The 23,928-nt window shown below is 36.7% G+C and overlaps 1 protein-coding gene across 1 annotated transcript in view; it reads left to right on the top strand.

The window, feature by feature from the left end:
* Mical (Molecule interacting with CasL) overlaps positions 1 to 23,928 on the top strand; it is a 538,428-nt gene that overhangs the window by 65,121 nt on the left and 449,379 nt on the right. The window contains exon 4 of the mRNA XM_090406620.1: positions 671 to 787. Coding sequence (XP_090262746.1) covers positions 671 to 787 — 117 coding nt within the window. The remainder of the gene's footprint in view (positions 1 to 670; positions 788 to 23,928) is intronic.

Here is a 23,928-nt window from a genome sequence, read left to right as displayed (position 1 = left end):
TCACGACCACTTTGAAATCGCTTAAACCACTCATAAACTTGACTACAGGATAATCATTCATCACCGTATGTTTTTTGAAGCATTTGATGCATTTCGGTAAAACCTTTATCAAGTTTAACACAAAAGTCAATCGCAGCTCTGTTTGAAACTCATTTTCTGACCATTCGTCAAAACACGCTATCACTCTTGGCACTATAACTCTGCTTCTAATGAAACAAATGTCATAAACAGTTGACACAACACTAGTGAAGGTTTCTGCTTTCAACAACAAAAAGATACAACAGGTGGCACCACTAGTTTCTTCTATTTTCAAAAAGTTCGGTTTCTCTTTGGACAGAGGATGTAAGTCATTAGAAATTTCAGCAGTGGTTGCTGTGTATTCATATCACATAGTATCTAGCATTGAAACATGAAATGCTCATATATGCATTAGTAAATTAGGCAGCTTATTTTATTTTATTTTATTTTTTTGCACATTAGACATCCAAGGTTAAACATTTTTTACTAGTGCTCTAAGGATTGAGGATCTCTTCTTTCTGGATATTTGATTATATTCAAACTTCTAGTAAGTAAGGTGATTTTCTGTCTGCAATGTGGATATATGTATTTATTATTGTGAATAAGCAGGCTCAAACATTTTTATTTAAGTCTTAATTCTTGTATTTTCTAGGTATTCGCCAACTTCAAATTATTCTTTTAAAAGTGGCACTACTTTTGGGAGTAGAAGTCCATGAAAATGTCACTTTTAAAGGCCTGGTTGAGCCTTGCGAAGATCAGTTACAAGGACGTAAGTTTGTTTTAAGTTATTTAACCTCTTTATTTCTGATATAATGAGAAGTATTTTAAATATGTTGGATAGTGGTCATTCCTCTGCTTTGAGGGCTATGGTTTTGAAAATCAGTTGATAAGGTATCAGAAAATTGAGGAAATGAAACATTATATTTGTTATTGACTGATTGATGGTGAAAATGAATAAAATTACATTAGTATGTCATCATTATAGTTATTATTGTGATCTATTAAATTAATTAGTTTTCTTAAGTAGAAATCCTTACATGAACCTCTGTAGCTCACTCGGTTCCAATTATGCCTTTTGGTTGGAAAGACCTGGGTTTGAGTCCCATCAAGAACCTTTATTAAGGCTTTTCAAGTGAAGGTGATTTAGCTGGTGTCTTATGGAGGTGGCAGTTTTTCCTCCCAGAATCTGTTTTTTCATCCCACATAGGCAAACCAGCAAGGAGGACATGCAATTTTTGGTAGTGTTTCTTCATACTATAGGCATAGGGCTAGCCACCCTATCTAGGAATAATGCTTAGGAAATCTATGAATGCCCGAATGGTTGTGGGCAAGGGCGTTTTGAGGACTGTATAGAAAGACATCCTTATATTTGCAAAAGCCGAAAATGATTCACATTTATGATTTAAACAAATGCTTCATTTTTAACTGAACCTTTGTATTTTCTGTGATTAAACTGCTTTTTGAAGCACAGCCAACTCTTAATATAGTCATTGGAAGTTTTTCCCCATGGTTATACTATAAATTAAAGATACCAAGAAATTATACACTTGGTGTAATCCGAGTGTAAGCAAACAAAGTTTGCGCCTGAATGTTTTCAGGACTGGAGAAACTCGTATAAAGAAGCTAATGACATGACATGACTTTCTTTAGTATTCCATAATGCAAAGCACATATCCTTGTGGTTTATACATGTATGAAGGACATGTATAATGCTATGTATTATGGGGAAAGGCCACTACCTAGACTGGTTTCGACCTTTATTGAGGTCTCATCAGTGGGAGCCAGACCCAGAGGTGATACTAAGGCTGAAGTAATGTAGAAGTCATATTTTCATATACGAGTAGCCAAAAGGAGGTCACGCCCTTATTATTAACACTTTGAGTCCTATTGATGTAAACATACGTTGATCATGTGTGAACCCAGAATCCCATCGATGTATATTTACATCGCTAAATTAAAAATTCTGAAAATAATAATGTATGTTTGAAATTCATTATCAGACTGTACTGTAGTTAAATTTGAACCTTCATCTTCCCCTCCATGTGGGGCACCTGTTCGTGGTGGAGGGGACCTCCCAGTGATGGTACTGGTCCTTTTCATTCTTCCTCTTTTTCTTTGCTTTTCTTCCCCTATTCTTTACTTCTCCTGAGTCTTTTTCACTATCCTTTTTCCAGACCACCATCACTGGGATCCAACACCCTGCCACTGTGTTTGCCACGGATGTGGTGCAACCCATGGACATCCGGAAAGGGGGATCCTGGTAGATCCTGCTTCGGTAAGACGGGTGGTCCTGGATGGCCCAGCCAGGATCATTTGGCTAGTGGGCTTGCCTGCAAGGGTCAGCGGCGTTGCAGTAAGTCTCTCACCCCATGATCCGGGGTCGGGATCCTAGACCTGCTGCAGTGCCAGTATGGCGTCCAGGGTAGCCCTGGCATTCCACTCCTGAGCGCAGTCTTTGCTTGCCGGGTAGTGGTGGGCGTGCACGTGTGGCTCTGTGGTGGGTGGGTGGGGAGCTCTGATACAGAATTAAAAATTCCTTAAATATGAATTCTTCATCCTCAGATGTTTCAGGGACCCTAACAAACTCCCAACCAAGTACTGATAATATAGACACAGCATATGGAAACAGAAGTAAGAAACAAAAGATATTGGATACTAACATAAATGTACCAACCTTTTTAATCATTCATGCAACAGGTGAAAAACCAATTGGGAAAATTTCACCCTTCTTTATCCAAAAAGGTTTAGAAGGACTGCAGGACCTCCCAAAACTGTCAAGAAATTGCATTCTGATGATATCCTCGTGAAAACAATGTGCAAACAACATTCCGAGTAACTACTGAGAGCAACGACAATGGGTGGAATACAAATTACAGTAACACCTCACAGAACACTCAATTCCAGTAGAGGAGTGATATCAGAATGGGATCTCCTTGAGGTTCCTGATGAGGAGATATGTTCAGAACTTAAAGATCAAGGAGTGACGGGTGTGAGGTGCATCCTGATACACAAGGATGGTCGTCTGGTCTCAACCAAGAACATCATCCTTACTTTTGATACACCTAGGCCTCCGACACATGTAAAAGCAGGGTATCTCAGCTGTCCTGTGCATCCCTAACCCTTAGCTTTAAATGCTTTAAATGTCAAAGATATGGACATGCTCAAACTGCCTGTCGTGGCTCTACTACCTGTGCCCGATGTGGTAATAAAGAACATGAAAATAAATCTTGCTGTGAAAAAAAAGCTAAATGTGTCAACTGTCAGGGAGGTCATCCAGCATACTTTCATACATGTCAGAAATGGAAAGATGAAAAAGAGATACAAAAAATTAAAACAGAACAAAACATAACATATCAGGATGCAAAAAGAAAGCTAGCCACCATTACAACTGTTCTACGATCCTCTTATGCTGAAAAAGTAACAATTAAAAAAGTGCCAACAGTAACTCAAACACATATGTCTATTCCATCATTTGATAATTTCACCATATCTGAACTTATGGCCTTACTCCAGAGACAACTTCAAAAATGGTCCCATTCAATGAAAACTCATCTGTCAAAAAAATTATGGTGGAGACTTCACTCAAAGATAAACCACCACATACTCGCACAGAAAAAATGGATACCTTGATACCCACTGAAAGCAAACTAAGCATACCAACTGACCCTAACACATTTGATGTTTTGAACACTCTACCAGAGGAAGAGATGGACACTGGCCATCCATACTTCTCTAAAACAGTGGATAAATATAAATCTGATAAAGGTAAGCCCTCAACCTCTCGAAAACCAGACAAGTCTTTAAAATCAAAACAATAGGAAAATTTTTACAACGAAATTTTACAATGTCGTAGGATCCGCCAGAATATTGACGATATCAAGATGTTGTTGCAGAAACACAAATCTTTCTGTTTCTGTCTACAGGAAACTTAAGATCCAACGAGGACCGTACCTTTTGGAATTTCACTGTTGTACGTAAGGATAGAACTGGAGATGTTCTGCTCATGGAGGCTAGCTATCCTAGTGGGCAGTCATACTCCTTTCCATCAGGTCCAACTTAATACTTCTCTGGAAGCGGTAGCAATTCGCTTCTCTGTGGGATTCCATATTACAGTATGTTCAATTTATTTACCACCAAATGCTGAGTTAAATGAAATTGATCTTGATAACCTTATCTCACAACTGCCTGAACCCATACTTTTGATGGGTGACTTTAACGGTCACAATACTCTATGGGATAGTGCCAACACTAATAGATGAGGTCGAATCATTGAAAAAATTCTTGATAATAATAACCTTTCCCTTCTAAATAATAAACTCAATACTTTCTTCCATATGCCTACCCGCTCATATTCGGCAATTGATCTTACAATCTGTTCCCTTTCCATTCTTCCACTGCTCATGTGGGACGCTGAAGAGGACATATATGGAAGTGATCACATTCCTGTTCTTTGTACAATGTCTTCACAGGAACCATATTCATCTACACGGATACCTATATGGAAAATGAACTAAGCTGATGGGAACACTTTCTCTCATCTTGCGAAATTTAATGCTGATGCCATCAGTCAAACACATGTCAATGGAGCTGTAAAATATATAACAGAATGCATTGTCCAGGCAGCAACAATCTCCATCCCAAAAACATCATCTCGATTTCCAGTCTATCCAAAGCTTTGGTGGAACCCAGAATGTCAGGCAGCCAAAAATGATCAACACAGAGCATGGAACATACCACCACATCAAATTTAATAACTTTCAAGCGTGCTCGAGCCAAAGCAAGTTATGCAAGATGTCAGAGTCAAAAACAATCATAGATTCAATTTACTACATCAATTAATCAAATGACCAGTCCAAAAATTGTATGGGATAAAATCCAGAAAATGAAAGGCAGATAGAGTACACATTGTTTGTCCACCTTAGACTATAATGGAAGTGTTCTTGCTGATCCCAAAGCTATTGCAGATACTTTGGGAGAAACTTTTGCTAAAATCTTAGCAACAGCTTCATATTCTCTGGAATTTTCAATACTGAAAGAGCAGTATTGAAAATTCCAGAGAGCACTATTGAACTAAAAAGCGCTCTCCTACAATCTCACCTTAGTGCAGTAAGACCTGATGACATCCATTATGAAATGATAAAACATCTACGATCATCTATGGATCCTCTTCTCTTATTATACAATAGAATACTTGCAGAGGAAGAGTTTCCAAATTCTTGGCATAAGTCAATTGTCATTGCTATCCCAAAACCAGGAAAAGATCCAACACAAGCAAATAATTATCCACCCATTGCTCTGACCAGCTGTGTTTTTATAAGGTACTAGAGAAAATGGTCAATGCCAGACTTCTCTATTTAGAAAGCAACAGTTTTCTTTCCAATACCCAACGTCGTTTCCATAGACATCAACTTTAGACCATTTAGTTCGGTTAGAAACTTGTATAAGAGATGCATTTCTGAAGCGAGAACATCTTGTCTGGGTTTTTTTTTGACCTGGAAAAAGCTTATGACACAACCTGGAGATATGGCATATTAAAAGACCTCTATAACCTAGGTCTCAAAGGACACCTCCCTATATTTATTAAAAACTTTTTGTCCAGGCGAACTTTCCAAGTCAGAGTGGGAAGTACGCTATCTCGACCATATCTTCAAGAACAAGGTGTTCCCCCAAGGCTCTGTGTTAAGTGTAACCCTTTTTGCTATTAAAATTAACTCAATCATTGAACAGCTTCCTCCCACTGTAGACAATGCTCTATATCTTGATGACTTCACAATTTACTGTCACTCACATAACATGAGGGTAATTGAAAGACAACTTCAGCAAGCAATTGATCATGTCTCTCTGTGGGCGCTTAATGATGAGTTTAGGTTTTCAACAGAAAAAAGTGTCTGTGTACACTTCTGTTGAAAACGCACTCATCACCCAGATCCTGAACTAAGAATGGGACCTACTGTTATTCCAGTAACTACAGAAACCAAGTTCTTGGGACTCATTTTTGACAGAAAACTCGCATTTCTAGCACACATTCTTCAACTAAGAGAAAAGTGCAAAAGAACTTTGAACCTCCTTCGCACTCTATCCTCTACTGGGTGGGGTGCTGATCGAGCTTCATTGCTCCATCTTTATCGTGCACTTATACGTTCAAAGCTGGATTATGGGTCCCAAGTCTATTCGGCAGGACAGAGTAACCTACAATGGTTGGATTCCATCCGTCATCAGGATATATGGATAGCTACTGGTGCCTTTCACACCTCACCCACTCTAAGTCTCTATGTAGAAGCAAGTGAACTGGCTCTATCACTTAGATGGAAACAGTTGTCTCTTAATTATGCCCTAAATATAATATCTCTCCCAGATCACCCTACATGGAATAGTATCTTCTCTCTGCATTGGGAAGCTCACTATCACACACATCAAATTGCTAAAAATCCTCCTGATATGCCTATTAAAGAAACTGTGCAAGCTGTTAGTATAAATGTTGACAACATTAGCTACACTAAACATAACAGCATTCCTCCATGGCAGGTTTGCACACCATCCTGCAACCTCTCACTTTGTCAGCTACAGAAATGTTATACCCCATCATCCATTTACCTGCCATTGTTTAATGCACATGCAGAGCAGCACATGCTGATTTCTTACCCATCTATACTGATGGTTCAAGAACTAACACCTCTGTTGGCTGTGCTTCCTGACATTAGTATCTCAAATCAGATCCCACCAGACTGCAGTAATTATACAGCAGAGTTACATGCCATTCAGCTTGCACTTGTGCATATAAAAGAAAACTGCTACCAAAAGTGTATAATTTATACAGACTCATTGAGCTCTTTACAGGCTATCTCCTCTCCTATGTATAATCCTCATCCAGTACTTTATGAAGTGCTACACCTGCTTCACAAAATGAAAATCCTTAATTTCGATGTTCAGTTCTGCTGGATTCCCAGCCACATTGGAATCAAAGGAAATGAGGCTGCAGATGCAGCTGCTAAATCAGCCCATACCTTCTCCACATACAGACTACAGACAACTTATAAGATCAAAGCTAATTGCTCATGGGGAGTTAAACCTGAAATTAAACACTGGCATTCTAGTCAACGTACAAAGAGAGGGGAGGAGGTTGTCCTTGCTAGGCTCCACATAGGTCACAGTCACCTTATGCATTCTCATTTACTGAGAGCTGATGACCCTCCCATGTGTTAAAAAAAAATGTAACACACATCTCACTATTCATCATATTCTAGTAGATTGTCAAAAATTTACACGAGAGAGGAATGAAATTTTCACCTATCTAACCAAGCCCATATACACTCAGGGAAATGTAGCAGACTCAGACAAATTGCGTGATGTTTTTAATTTTTTAGAAAGAATTAATTTGTACAAACACATTTGACCATAAATTTGTTTATATGTAAATACTTTTTTTTTTGCCTAACTTAACTTTTATACATATAGATATATTATTCATTAGGTTAAATCTGACCAATTATGTATTACCATGGACCTTGATCTTGTATATTTGTATCATCCTGCTGTAATTTTGTTAATATGTAAATACCATAATGCTAAACTTAAATTTTATGCATCAATGCTGTATAATAATTCCTTTCTGACTCTTTAAGTATTAATATAATAACGTTTGTTGTAATCTTACTAGATGTAGACACTGCTTTCCTTGACTTGTTTTGTATATACATATGTTAACCTATAGTTATCTATTTATGTACTGCTGAAATCTCTGCAGTAATTTTGTTTATATGTAGATACTACATCACTTAATATACATTTTGTATGCATCTTATTTGCTACTTTATTTTTCAAATAATCATGTAGTGACGTAGGACATCTTACCTATTTGTGTACTTTCTGGTAATTCTGTTTATATGTATTCTAAATTCTGTTTCTACTGCATTGTTAAATTTAATTTTCATCCATGCATATTGTATAATAATTCCTCTTTGCCTATTTTTATACTACTATAAAGGCATCTATTATAATTTTACATGTATGTAGATACTGCATTCCTTGGCTTAGTGTTTCATCTGTTATGTATTAACTTATATTGTTAACTATTTTTGCACTACTGTAATAACCTCTGACCTTGTGTGTTGCTGCAGCAGTTCTGTTTATCTAGAGATGCTGCTTTGTGAAACTAGATTCTTGTACAGACATTGTTTACAATTTTCTGTAAATGCTAATATTGTAACCTTTAGTATGGCACAGTATGACCTTTGTAATTTTTGTGCCAAATAAACTATAAACCAACCAACCAATCTTCATCTTCATTATCCATGAGGATGGTTGACTTTTATCAATATAAAAGAGAATTTATATTAGTATATCGTGAAACCTGCCATCGGCTGGGCCACATACGATTGTTCCTGCTACATCGCACTGTCATCTGTGGCTGCTCCAATCTAAACAGTATAAGGGATTCATGACTCTTGTGATCTGAGAGATCAGTTTGAATTTCTCTGTCACCATGGACAGACCAGGACCCATTAGTGCCCAAAACAAGGGTGTAAAATGGTTCTTGAGTGAACTTGAATTAGAATAGAACAGATGCTTGAGGAAATACTCTATAACGAAGAATCTGAATTAGATGATTGGGCAGACAGTGATCCAGAACAAGAGGAAGCAAATCTCCTCACAAATGTGAGCTCTGAGTCAAGCGACAGTGATGCAAAACTTTGAACGAGGGATGACTAAATTTGAGGCCATCCAGCGAGTCATGTTTGTGACCACACGCAAGGTCATAGCATTTCAAAACCTGAATGGCCTAATTCAATAATTTCCCACTAGGCTTTTGTGGCCAATAATGGATAATTATAGTGATGTACACCCTATGTAAAATGATATTTTTATCATAATAATGAGACACACAAATTTTATTTATAATTTTCATTATTTATGTAACATCTAACAATATTTTGACTGAATTTGTTGAATTTTGAACACTACAGAAGTAAATATAAGTAGAAACTAATAAAAAAATTAACTTTTCATTTTTTTTCGAAAATCTTGATTTCTTACAACTGTTTCTGGAGACCATACTACATGTATGACTAAAATTTTTGTTTCAATTAATTGTTAAAGATGCTAACTAAAAGACAAAAAATAATCATTTGGTTATTTCATAGAAATACTGCACCAACTTTTTAAATGGAGCTAAAAAGGGTCAGGACACGGGGTTCTTTAAGTCCCTGCAGGTCTAGGACTCAAAGCATAAAAAACCCTGGATTAGAGATAGTTGTTGGGAGTTTTTCCATTTAGTTGTACTATAAATTAGATACCAAGAAATTATATACTTGGTTAAAGTATATTTATAGCATAACCAAGTGGGAAAACTTCCAACAACTATCTCTAATCCAGAGTATTTGAATAATAAAGTGTAACATCTTTTGGCTACTCATATTTCAAAATATGACTTCTGCATTACTTCAACCTTAGTATCACCCCTGCGTCTGGCTCCCACTGATGAGACCTCAATAAAGGTCAAAACCGGCCTTTTCCATAATGCATATCATTATACATATCCATAAGGATATGTGTTTTGCATTATGGGATACCAAGGCAAGTGATGCGAAGTTATTAGCATCTTTATACGAGTTGTGAAATAGTTCAGGTGCAAACTTTGTTTGCTTACACTGAATTATAGATGATTAGGCCACATACGATCGCTCATGTTTATGTTACATCGCACCGTCATCTCTGGCTGCTTCAATAAAGGATTAAACCAAGTATATAATTTCTTGGTATCTTTAATTTGTTCTCAGTATAGTGATTTAGGTTTTTTTATAGTATTAGGAGTGTATTTATTTATGTATTTTTAATGGCCTTTACATATCTTAATCTTTTTCTTGCTTTCTTATGATTCTCATACAATTATGTACGGATAGCAAAGAGAAAGAAAATTTCAGAGCATTCTATAATTCTCCCCACAGCTTATGTCAGAATGTTATATTCCAAACAAAAATATCTTTTTCTTTATATTTTATTTTACCAAATGTATTTGTTATGCTTATATATACACAGTATACGTACACATATTTTGTTTTATACCTTTGGCCTTGCTATTTTGCACTCCTGTCCTGTATTAATTTTATTTAGAATAGTTTTTCCAGAATTCTGTATGCTCTGCATTTCTGAAAAAAATTAATCAGACCTTGTACAGCTATCTGGACAAGCATTACAGGCATAATCAGTATCGTCGTATCAGACAGCCTTGATTACTGGAGAGAACAATGAAGTGGTGTTTTGATTTTGATGCTGTAGAATTTATAGCAATTTTCCAATAACTTTTTCCAGATAACAAGTGACAATATCTGCTGAACATATTACTGTTTGACAGTATCTTGCTTGGCTTTTTTTAATTGCAAAAAAACTACCACCACCAAGCACTTTCAGAAATAATATCTCTGCACATATCACTATTTTGTGCCAGAAGTAAAGACTCAAGAAGAAAGCAGCATTCTTTCAGCAGATGTTAATTTTATTTTAGTATAGTATTAGGAAACAGTGTCTGCAGTGCATGCCAGTTTGCAACCACTGAGCAATCTGTCTGCAATAGATTCCTCAGAGTTGTTGCAAATATGAGCAACTTAATTGATAAACACAAATTTAGAGAATAATTACTCTTAGTAATTTCTGGTTTGTTTAGCTGAATATTAAATACAATAATATGCCTCCCAGATTTAAAGTACCATCTTTGTGTTGCTGAACTACACTTAATATGGCTTGTATTTATGTATTTTAGACTGAAGCCTTTTTAATGAAATTGACCACATGTTGAATCGTGCTTAATACCTTAGGTTTTATTCCTTTGGACTAGAGCGTCACTTCAGATCAGTAAAGAAACTAATAATCTGGTAATCTCACATAGGATGATAAAAGTCATCTATGACATAAAGACCTTCATATACATCCATGTCACACTTATGATTCAGACTAATGGAGAGAGAGAGAGAGATGGTTTTGCCTCAGACTTTTATAGAGTATAAATAATTGTACATTCTATTGCCATAAGCTCTATCCCTGAATAGTTCTGATGACATTATGTTTTTCAGGAAGATTGATGATGTGATGAAGCATTCTACCTCAAGCAAGTTTGTAAACAGAATGTGAACATGATATATGAGACTTCTGTACTACTCAAGGATTGGAGGGTAATCTTTGAGTAGTGCACAAGAGTATCATATATATCTTGACGGGCCACTGACTAAGTTACATGATTGCTATTGTGTAAATGTGAAGATGGTAAATTAAATATAGAAATAGATAACAGAATTCTCCAAGCTGGTATAGTAGTATAAAAATAATCATTCAAAATTATGAATCTTTTTACAATCGTTTCTTTATTCTACTATATTATTAATTTTGGTTTTGTAACACATATGATTGTCACTTGTGATGTACCCAATATTGATATTATTATTATTGTTAAAATGAAATGTAAAGCATTTGAAATTGATGTATTTACTAGATTCTGATAGTTTGTAATAATTTTTTTTTTTTTTTTAAACTATAATTTAAAATTGTTATATGCTGAGATATTTGTTTTGCAAAGAAATTCTCTTTATGGTAATGAAGACAACATGTCGGCTATTACTACGTAATTTCTCACTTGCCATTTACATGAAGTGCACATGCTCACTGAGGAGATTGATGGGTGATTGACATTTGACAGAGAGAGCGTTCAGCACTGGTATTGAGGAAAACAAGAAGAGAGAGAGAGAGAATGAAAATTTGAGAATGGCAACCAGAGAATTTTGTTCTTAAGACGTTTTTAAGAAAATGAGAATATTAATAGAAGATTCCAAAAAGGAATCATAAAACTGTGAATCTTTAAACTGGAACAGGTGAGACTGTCAACAAACAGGTGAGACTGTCAATAAAACAAGTAAATAAATTAAGATATTGGAGTTAATGTTCTAATTCAGTGGGAGCCAGGCCTGAAGAGACCTCAATAAAGGTCGAAACTAGTCTGGGTAGTGGCCTTTCCCTTAATGCATAACATTATACATATCTGCAAGGAGATGTGTTTTGCATTATGGGAGATACTGAGATAGGAGTGTTGGTAGCTTGCTCCACCTTTGCAAGGAGTTGTCTGGTGTTGTACCACTTTACCCCAGTCCTGAAGATACTTTCAGATGCAAACTTTGTTTGCGCACACTTGGATAAAGGATTAAACTGAATTTATTATAAACTGACCAAGTGAAAAATAAACTTTCAATATAAAGTATTATTTTTTACCACCTTGTATGAAGTACACTTTTTTAGTTTGTTATTGTAAATGTGCTTCTAAAAAAACCTTGGATTTATGTATGATTTATGAATTTGAATATTTTTTTATACTTTTTGCATCTGTTTTATATGCATCTTTTCATTTGTTTTTCTACACTGATTGAATGTTGTGTGACTTATATTATTAAATAGGATACTTCTAAGAAATGTTTTATTTATGATTTTTGTTATTATTTTTACTTTAATATATAGTTTTTAGACCTATATAATCCTTTTATTTATTACACGTGTTTTTGGCAGAGTTTGACCATAGCTGTCCATAGACCCCAAAACAGATACCTTTCCAAAACTTTAAAAGGTGACACTTTGCTTTGTTGAACTGGTAACCCCATTCATTTACCCATTCAGAAAGTCGATTCAAGTCCATTTGGCAGGCTGCAACATTAATTCTACTTTTCATATTCTTCCCAAATTTGCATCATCTGCAAACAAAGAACTGTGTATCACTTTTTCCTTCCCAATATTATTTACATACAAATTAAACAGCAATGGCTCCAAATCATACCCCTGGGACACACCGTTATCTACAGTTGACCCTTGAACAACACTGATTTGAGCTGCGTGGATCCACTAACCCACAGATTTTTTTCAATAAATATACTGGAAATTTTTTTGGAGATGTGTGACAATTTGAAAAAAACTTGAAGATGAACTGCATAGCCTAAATAGATACTAGTCTATTTTATAATTTACTACCCTAAAATATGTACAAATCTATTATTAAAAATTATCACAACTTATGTACACAAACACTTGCAGACTGTACATGGTACCATTTGCAGTTGAGAGAAATATAAACAAAAGTAAAGATGCAGTATTGAATCATAACTGCAAAAAATTAACTTAATTAATTAGTTAAATTTAATTAATTAGCATAAAATAATTTTATAACAATTCGTTCATTATTATATAGGCTAGGCTACCGTGAAGCAATCGCATTGCTACTTCTTCATTATCAATGCATTAATCTTTATATCTGTAAATAAATATGAATTTCTTTTTCACATTATCTCTTCATTTTTGATGTCTAGTGTTAATAATGCGTGTAACATCTACAGTGTTTTGTATCATATAAGACAATGCTGATGTAGGTACTGACAGACAGACTACGTAAACTTACCTTATCAATAAATGTATTTTCTCTTCCTTATGATTTTCTTAATAACATTTTCTTTTCTCGTACTTTATTGTAAGAATACAGATGGCTTTAAGTCCTTATTTATTCTATTTCTTCCACTTATTGTTTCTTGTGCATTTTTGTGTGTTATTACAATTTCAACATTATATTTCTAATGATGTCTCTTTGTGACTGCTACAAAATATTGAAATCGATTAAACCAGTTGTTTAATTATTTCTCTTTAAGCTCTGTAAAGTGCAACATAAATGTAAATAAACCAGCATTTATGCCTAAATACTCATGACAAGAGCAATGGACAAAGCGGATACATGCATGGTAGTTTATTTAGATTTTGCTGAAGCCTTTAGTAAATTGCCACATGACAAACTGATAATTAATATGGAACAGACAGAGAATGGAGCAGATAACTGCACTGGATTGGAGATTGGCTTTCTGATATGTATCAGCAAGTTATGTATTAGGGGGTTAACTGTACTTTCCTCCAGAAGAGGAAAGTACAGTTAACCCTTGAACAACTGCGGGGATTTAGGAGTGCAGATGCTCCCATGCAGTCGAAAATCCACATATAACTTTTGACTCCCCAATGAGGAGCACCCTTATATGGGTGCTGTTGGCTATCCTAAGATGCTGGGTGGGAGAATTGAAGGCCTAAGAATTGAAGTTTCCCAAATTTTGGGAAATTCTGCTGCAGATTCTAAAGAGTCTTTCAAGTTTGTATTTGCTATGATGGAGCATGGTAGTTTTCTTTCATCTGATTCTGTGTAAGGTATCCAAGACATGTCTGCTATATCTGATTGACCATAGTTTTAGTTGCTGATGTATTTATTGCGTTCTTTTAAGTGGATGTTATCAGATCTCCCAGTCTGACCATAATATGATAATTTTCAACAACAAGGAACACTGTAAACACCTGGAATAGAGAGAGAAGGAAGTAGATCCTTAGGAGACTGAGAAAGGGAAGCTCTTGTCACCTTGTTATAGTAAGTGGATTGCTAAAACATGATCTTCCTTTAGTAAACCCATGTTGTCCATCAAAGAGAATGTTGTCGTTTTCAACCTAGTTCTGAATCCCATTCCTCACTAGCCTCTAACACCTCTACCACAACTCCAGACAAACAGAAATAGCCTGTAATTTGCAGCCTTACTCTTTATGAAGTGGGACTTATGCTAGTCTAGGGCTCATGTTACATAGGTAAGTTAAAACCATTGTTAACGTGCTGGAACATTCCCTCTAGACACGGTTATATACCATCAAGTCCTAAAATCATATTAACATAAAGTTTACTCGATTCCTCATATCTCCTGCTCACTCTCCACCAGTGGCTCCTTCTCCCTCCACACTGTTTCAATTTATTCACTGTGTTACTTTCATGAGGATGAAACACCTTTATGAATTGCTCGTTTATCATCACTACTATATCCTCGTCAGTGGTTATCATGTTACCATTCTCTCTATCCAGTAACGTCCTCCATAATCATTCTTCATTCTACTGGCTACATATTAAAAAAAATCTAGGATTTCTTTTTGCCATATTAGCTAGCTGCTCATACTGCTCTTTTGTTATCCATAACAAGCAAGTTATCTATAAATTAAAGATACCAAGAAATTATATACTTGGTTTAATCCTTTATCCAAGTGTAAGCAAACAAGTTTGTGCCTGAACCATTTTCAGGACTGGGGCAACTCGTGTTAAATGTGTATGACTTCACATCACTTGCCTTAGTATCCCATAATGCAAAGCACATATCCTTATGGGCAGTGGTGAGCTATAAGGGGCTCGCTGGGGCTCATCCAAGCCCTTTGTTAAATTTTTCTCAAATTTGCAAGCCCCTTGTTCTTGTTTACTTTTTTTTTTCAAAAAAAAAAAGAAAAAAAAAACATAATTTTTTTAAATATATTAAGTGAAAAACTCATACGGTAACCTAACAAAGTGATTTTATTAAATAAAATATTATAGTTACTGTTACTACCATTTTACAAATAAGAATTCACTTTTGGTAATCGCATATAAATAAATAGGACTATAAAATAATCCCCCTTGATTGGTACCGTTGATTATCACTTGAAGTATAAAAACAAAAGAGAAATATAACGTACTTCAATATTATTGTGTTTAGATAATATTTATTTATTATTTATAGAATGTTTCTCATAAAAACTTCTATCGCAAACAAAAGAAATTTATTTTTTATTATAATTACAGCTATTTTGCCTGCTTCAGTTTAGGAGAACCCCTGTTTAAATGTCATTGGCTATTTACTCATGGATTCTTAGGGCATTATGAGTGTAGATGTACTAAAAAGTATATGTAGCCTAAGGAATAGAAAATTGCACATACCTTTTTCTGGGTGTTGTGACTTTTCCTCAGTCTGCGATGTCGAAAACTGCAGTGTGGGGGGGGGGGTAGGCAGTTTGGTAAAATAAGTTAGAAAAACCCGGGTTTTTTTCGTAATATATAGAATATATAGAAACATATACTTTTATAGGGTGGGGAAAAAAGTGAAAGGGTTAATTTTTTAAAATAGGGAGGGGGAAGGGGAAAGGTGGTTGACGGGGTGTGGACCGTTTCGACTATTCGTGGTCGTCATCTGAACACATTGGGAAAGTGGAAGCTATGTCAGGTCGGGTGAGTGCTTCTGCTTTAGTGGTGTTTGTGTTGTCTCCTATTGGTCGGGATTGTGACCTCAATTTTATGTTGTGAAGCTTCCAAACCTCGGAGATTATGTAGGGCCTGTGTACGTTGATAGAGTTCACGTCACACTTTATAGCTATTGTTTCCGATATTCTGAGCATTGTTTCATTGTCTTGTCTGTCTATTATGATGGCCTTGTCTATCTGCGGGGTGTGTTTTTGTTCAAGGGCGTGAACAGCTATTTCCGTTTTTCCTGTGTTTTGTATACGATTTTTCTTTTTGATGTTGCGTTTTTTAGTGTTTAAATGTTCTGGAATAGGGATGTTACAGTCACGGAAGTGTTCTTGTAGTCTTGCCCATAAAGACCTGATGGTGGAACCTGTGTAGGTGATGTCACAGTCTTTTTGGCAGGGAAATTTATAGACTACATTGTGCTGTTCAAATATTTCTTTTTGTGTGTGAGGTTTGGTTGATTTTAGGAGGTTTGCCAGTTTTTGGCTTGTGGTGAATACCAGTTTGTAGTCAGTATGTTTGAAGATGTATTTATAGGCTTTGTATGTGTTTTGGGTGTATGGTAGTTTGATAATTTTTTTTTTGTGTAGGGAAGTTCGTTTTGGTACTTGGGTTGTTTTGGCGGTTTTTTGCCGTCTTGTTTGCGTAGTTAATCAGTTGTGTAGGATTAAACTTTGGTGTTTCCCCAAAATACATACAAAACAGAGACATCATTACCGAAATTCAAGCGAAATTAGAGTATGACCCTAACAAAGAAACAATATTCCACAAAATTAACATCATAAACAGTAAAATAATAATTAAACCCAACATAACCCCCAACTTACAAGAAGCCCTTTTATCCGTAAAGAAGAACCCGAATATTATCAATAAAGCGGACAAAGGGGACACCGTAGTCATCACAAACCAAGCCGATTACCACAACAAGATAACAGCCATCTTAACCGACCCACACACCTACCGAAAAATACAAATTGACCCCACCTCCGACCTCATAAAACAAATCAACGATACCCTGCACATCCTAAAAAATGAAAATAAAATTGACAAAACCACACTGTAAAACGCAATCCCCCACACCACACGCACCCCTTGTATGTTCGGACAAATAAAAACCCACAAAGACGGGTACCCGATGAGACCAATAGTCTCCTACAAAAATACCACCACAGCCCCTTTATCAAAATTCGTAGCGAAACTCCTGAAAACTTTAACCACGACGTCTAACTTCATGATAAAAAACACGGACGACCTTTTCAAAAAAATAAAAAACCTAACCCTATCCCAAGAAGACATCTTCACTTCTTTGGATGCGGCCTCTTTATACACTAACGTGGACATCCCCAGAACTTTAGACATCGTACACACACTACTCACAGAAGACCACACCCTACACTCTCGTACTAAACTAACGCCCATTGACATTATTAACTTAATAAAACTAGTAATCTCGGCAAACTTCTTCAAGTTCAACAACAACATGTACATACAAATCTTCGGACTCCCCATGGGCCAAAACATCAGTGGACAACTAGCGGAATTATTCCTGGCACATATAGAATCACTTCTACTCCACCCTTCCCTTCCCCCCGGCATCACCTTTTATGGCAGATACATAGACGATATTCTGTGCATTGGTAATCCCACACACATCACCACCTTAAAAACATCCCTAAACAGCTACAGCAACAGATTAAAATTCACCACAAAAACCGAACAGAACAAATCCATCAACTTCTTAAACTTGACATTAACCAGAACACACAACAAAATAGCCACGAAAATATACCACAAACCCTCACACATCGGAAACTACCTCCATTTTCACTCATACCATCCGTATTCTGTTAAAAAATCCGTCATCTTATCACAATTCATAAATGCTTACAAATTTTCAACCAATCAAAATAGTCTAAACGCTGAAATAAAAAAACTAACACAGATCTTCTTAAATTGCAACTGATTAACTATGCAAACGAGACGGCAAAAAACCGCCAAAACAACCCAAGTACCAAAACGAACTTCCCTACACAAAAAAAAAATATCAAACTACCATACACCCAAAACACATACAAAGCCTATAAATACATCTTCAAACATACTGACTACAAACTGGTATTCACCACAAGCCAAAAACTGGCAAACCTCCTAAAATCCACCAAACCTCTCACACAAAAAGAAATATTTGAACAGCACAATGTAGTCTATAAATTTCCCTGCCAAAAAGACTGTGACATCACCTACACAGGTTCCACCATCAGGTCTTTATGGGCAAGACTACAAGAACACTTCCGTGACTGTAACATCCCTATTCCAGAACATTTAAACACTAAAAAACGCAACATCAAAAAGAAAAATCGTATACAAAACACAGGAAAAACGGAAATAGCTGTTCACGCCCTTGAACAAAAACACACCCCGCAGATAGACAAGGCCATCATAATAGACAGACAAGACAATGAAACAATGCTCAGAATATCGGAAACAATAGCTATAAAGTGTGACGTGAACTCTATCAACGTACACAGGCCCTACATAATCTCCGAGGTTTGGAAGCTTCACAACATAAAATTGAGGTCACAATCCCGACCAATAGGAGACAACACAAACACCACTAAAGCAGAAGCACTCACCCGACCTGACATAGCTTCCACTTTCCCAATGTGTTCAGATGACGACCACGAATAGTCGAAACGGTCCACACCCCGTCAACCACCTTTCCCCTTCCCCCTCCCTATTTTAAAAAATTAACCCTTTCACTTTTTTCCCCATCCTATATAAAAGTATATGTTCTATATATTACGAAAAAAAACCGGGTTTTTCTAACTTATTCTACCAAACTGCCTACCCCCCCCCCCCCCCCCCCCCCCCCACACACACACATTCTGCAGTTTTCGACATCGCAGACTGAGGAAAAGCCACAACACCCAGAAAAAGGTATGTGCAATTTTCTATTCCTTAGGCTACATATACTTTTTAGTACATCTACACTCATAATGCCCTAAGAATCCATGAGTAAATAGCCAGTGACATTTAAACAGGGGTACTCCTAAACTGAAGCAGGCAAAATAGCTGTAATTATAATAGTTTATAAAGAGGAGTAACATGGGAGTTTTCCCAGAAATAATATACGAAATTTATTTTGTTTATAAAAAATGCGGACTATCTCATATGTGCAATTATAAAAGATTTTATTCTTATTATATTTTGATAGTTAAAAAATGTTTTTCTTATGTGAGATAAATTAACTCAGATGATTGTGTGCAAATATTTCATGATTAGATCATGAAATATTTGTTTAAAAATGATACCCTTTACAGGTTAATTGTCCCCTCATACTTTTTGATTGGCATTTCTACACAAGCTGTATTAATGTTTTTGTGTGAAATATGGCCCTTTTTTGCTCGACAATGCGAGCCCTTTGTTAAAATTTCCATAGCTCACCACTGCTTACGGGTATGTATAATGCTATGCATTATGGGAAGGGTCACTACCCAGACCAGTTTTGACCTTTATTGAGGTCTCATCAGTGGGAGCCAGACCCAGAGGTGATATCAAGGTTGAAGTAATGCAGAAGTCATATTTTTACATATGAGTTGCCAAAAGGTGTCACACCTTATTATCAAAATACTCTGGATTAGAGATAGTTGTTGAAAGTGTTTCCACTTGGTTATACTATAAATTATAAATTTGGTTATACTATAAATACTAGGTAGTGATCCTTCCCATAATGCATGACATTATGCATGTCTGTAAGGATATGTGCTTTGCATTGTGGGATACTAAGGCAAGTGATGTGAAGTCATACACCTTTACCACGAGTGGCCCCAGTCCTGAAAATAGTTCATGTGCAAACTTGTTTGCTTACACTTGGATAAAGGATTAAACCAAGTACAGTCATACCCCGACTTATGCTACCCCAACTTACGCGAATCCGGAGTTACGCGATTTCATATATGTACGTATTCCTGTCCCGCTTCACGCCTCACCACTAGTCGTATCTTTCTGGCTGGCCGCATACGCCAGTGTTGCACATGCTGTGAAGCACTGATGTGTTTCGTGGAGTCTCCATTCATACACGATTTTTATAGTCTACAAACCTTGCGATTATTTAATGTTATGTTGTTGATAAAAATTTTATCTCACAAAAAATAATAATGTCGTCCAAAGGAAGCAAGTCCGATTCTTCTACAGCTGGCAAGAAAAGAAAAACATTGACTTTGGAAACAAAACTCAACATTATTAAGGATTTTGAAGATGGAATGAAAATTTCTGAGCTAGCAAAGAAGTTTGATCTACAGGGTTCCACAATAAGCACAATCATAATAGAAAGGTTTACAGATTTTGGAGGACATAGATTCTAACCAGGAACAAATTGTAGCCACAAGGTAAGGAATAAAAAAAATCATTAGCTTGCTAATGATTTTTTAAGAAATAAATTTTGCGTGACAAGAAAAGAAATTTTGCGTGACAAGGAAAAGACATTATGCCGTCAGACTATTAGATTTTATGAAACCATTGACATCGAAATAAGTTCCTTTTTTTTATGTGCAAAAAACTACAATTATGATTATATTTCTTAAAAAATATAGGTGTTTTTGTAAACCTTTAGTCCGAATGAACTAATATTTTGTATGTTTGTATGCAAAATTATACCCAAGTTATGTGAATTCGACTTACACGCTTTTTGTTGGTCCCACCTACCGCGTAACTTTGGGGTATGACTGTATATGTGTGGCTGAGTGGTTAGCTTATCTGCTCTCCAGCCAAAAGGCTGTGGGTTTGAATCCTGCCGTGGGCATGGATATTTGTGATCGTCTGTGGAAATACTAGTGGTAGTGGTAGGCAGCGGCCAATAGATGGCATTGGTGTAGTTGAGTAGGTGTCTTCCCTCAGTGAGTCTTTGGACTCCCTGGAGGTGTCGTGTAATAATAATATAATTTCTTGATGTCCGTGCGGTTAGTCAAGTGGTTACATGCTCTGCAAAAAATATAATGCCACTTCCTGGGAAAGGAGTGTCCTGCGTTTGATTCTCGTCACTGATTTGAGGAGCTAAGGATCTTTCTCAGACATAGCCAAGTTAGCTGGTCTTGGGCTGCAGGTTTTTCTCCCCAGTTTATCTGGGGTTTTTCCTCCTGCAAAGCAGGCAAACCAGTCTTAAGAACACAACGCTTCACAGACAGTTGCACATGGTTGAGCGTGGGGGTAACGACCCCACCTCGTAGTGAGTTATGAAACCCAAAAATGGGTGGCCAAGGCCCTACATGGGGGCTGTAGTGCCAGAGAAGAAGATATAATTTCTTGACATCTTTAATTTATAGTATAACCCAGTAGAAACACTTTCAACAAATAATCATTTGCACAAGGAGCACAAATGATTATTATCACCCTCATCTTATGAGTTCTCCATGATGCCTTCTTCCAAATTGCATGCTTCATCTCTTCATTCATACATTTCACATCCACCTTGTTTTGACCTCTTTACTTTTGGAATGCGTGACATGCGCGCACACCCAATTAATTAATAAAAATCGCTTTTTATGATAGTAAATATTTGCGAGAATTGTAATTCACAGAGAGTATATTGTTATATTACTACAGAAAATGTTTCATTTTAAATGAGTAACTTAAGAAAAAATAACTTGGCAGTGGTGGGATTCGAACCCACGCCTCCGAAGAGACTGGTGCCTTAAACCAGCACCTTATCTCTGCCAGACATTTCCTTAACTGGTCCCAAGCAGTATTGATCTCATTTCATGTTATAGTTGCAAGCTGTTTCCTGAGCTTGTCATAATCATCAGCTTTATAGTTACACATATATCCCTTTCTCTCAGAAGTCCTCATATGGCTGGCCACCACCCAAATAATCACTTTATAGTCACTTTTACCAACTGGAGGAAGATTTAACACCTCATTTTCAAAAATGTCTTCTGATGAGGTAATCAAATCCAAGACCTTTGATTCTCTTTGTTCCCAGTTGCAGTCTCTTCATTCCAGTCTATATTACCATAATGAAAATCACTCATAATGATCACCTTTTTCTTATTAGACAGACTGATTTGCCTATACATTTCCTTCTCATTGCCCTCCATGTTACTAGGTCTATAGCAACAACCCACTAGATATTTCATTCTGTTCACCTCCATCTCACACCACACTGCTTCAAAGCCACTGCCACTCTTTGCTCCTTTCATCTTTACCTTAGATGGGGATAATCCTTCTGCTATCCTTAACAGCACAAAAAACATCATCCATCTCTATTCCTGTGAGAATGTTGTCCTCATCTAACTCACTGTCTAACTTATTCCAACAATTTTTGGATGAATATACTCTGTTAATGCTACAATTTAATTTCCTTTATTTTGAATACTCTACCATTTGTAAACATGCATACTAGTTTATTTCTGGTTCTGTAACAAGCTTTATCAATCCCAATCTGCAGATATGACTCCACCATAACTTCTCCTTGGTCACTCTTCTTTATCCTCATTGATCTTACACCACTCCTGAAGCCTATTAATGTTTGTTTCCCTCACATCCCTGGTCATTCTAGTCCTTCGTTGTTTGTGCATGCACACACACACCTGCTCTTGTACCCATCATCCACTCTTCTCATGTAGTGTCTCCCTGTCCACCGTGACCCTCTCCCCTCCTGTTTCTCTTGTGTTTCTTCTTTCTTATTTTTTTTATTCGCCATTCATCTCTGATTCACATCTATACCACCTCTTGCTTCTTCAAGTCTTTTATTCACCTTAGTCATTACTCTCTCTCTCTCTTGCAGCAACAATTTCTCCATCCAACTCGCACCAGATCCATTTAAATGTAGTTCATCTCTTTTGCACAGCTCCATCCATGTCTTAAATTCATCCTACACATTCATAAAATGAATTCCTTTCTCTTGACAACTCTGCTTGCATCTCATTCGTAATCCTCACTGGCCATCTCAATTCATCATTATCATACCTGGACAACACTCTGTCTACCTTTCCTGCCACACCGTATCTTTACTCTCCTTAGCAACCTCCTGATATCCATCCTCACATTCTCTTTGTTATCACCCAGATCATTTGGACCAACTACCACAATCAACTCTTTTGCTTGCTTTTTCCTCATATTTAGTGCTTCATTCACTCTGCTAAATCTACCACCTGGAAAGCAAATCTTATGTATCTTCTCATTAACTATACCTCTAATAATCAAATCCCCGTACATAGCCACTCTGAAATCTGAATCAAATCCCCGTACATGCAACGTGATGTTTACCGAAATATCGGCAAACGTCACGTTGCCATCTTCTTGGGAACTTAATACAAAGACACGTGCACACAAGCACTACATAACAGCAAATGAGAACTGAAGCTAGGACGCTAACGTTTTCCTAAAGTCCTGATGGTGCCCCCTGGCAGGCTATATTGGTGGGTCTTGGCCTTTGGGCTGAAGTTCTTCTGATAAATGTTTCCCAAATTTGGGGCAGTCTCATGCATCCAAATTTGTTGAGGTTTGGCATGTTCCTAAGGGCTGAGGCTGATTCCATGAATAGTCTTTCATATTCTGATAAATGTTTCCCAAATTTGGGGCAGTCTCATGCATCCAAATTTGTTGAGGTTTGGCATGTTCCTAAGGGCTGAGGCTGATTCCAGAAATGGAATCATTTCTGGAATCAGCCTGCCCCAAATTTGGGAAACATTTATCAAAAGAACTTCAGCCCAAAGGCCAAGAACCACCAATATAGCCTGCCAGGGGGCACCATCAGGACTTTAGGAAAACGTTAGCTTCCTAGCTTCAGTTCTCATTTGCTGTTGTGTAGTACTTGTGTGCACGTG

Source organism: Typopeltis vanoorti, chromosome 16 (genome assembly GCF_054136105.1).
Source record: "Typopeltis vanoorti isolate ZY-2024b chromosome 16, IOZ_Tvanoo_1.0, whole genome shotgun sequence".
Lineage (NCBI taxonomy): Eukaryota > Metazoa > Arthropoda > Arachnida > Uropygi > Thelyphonidae > Typopeltis > Typopeltis vanoorti.
This window is presented reverse-complemented; position numbering and strand designations above follow the sequence as displayed.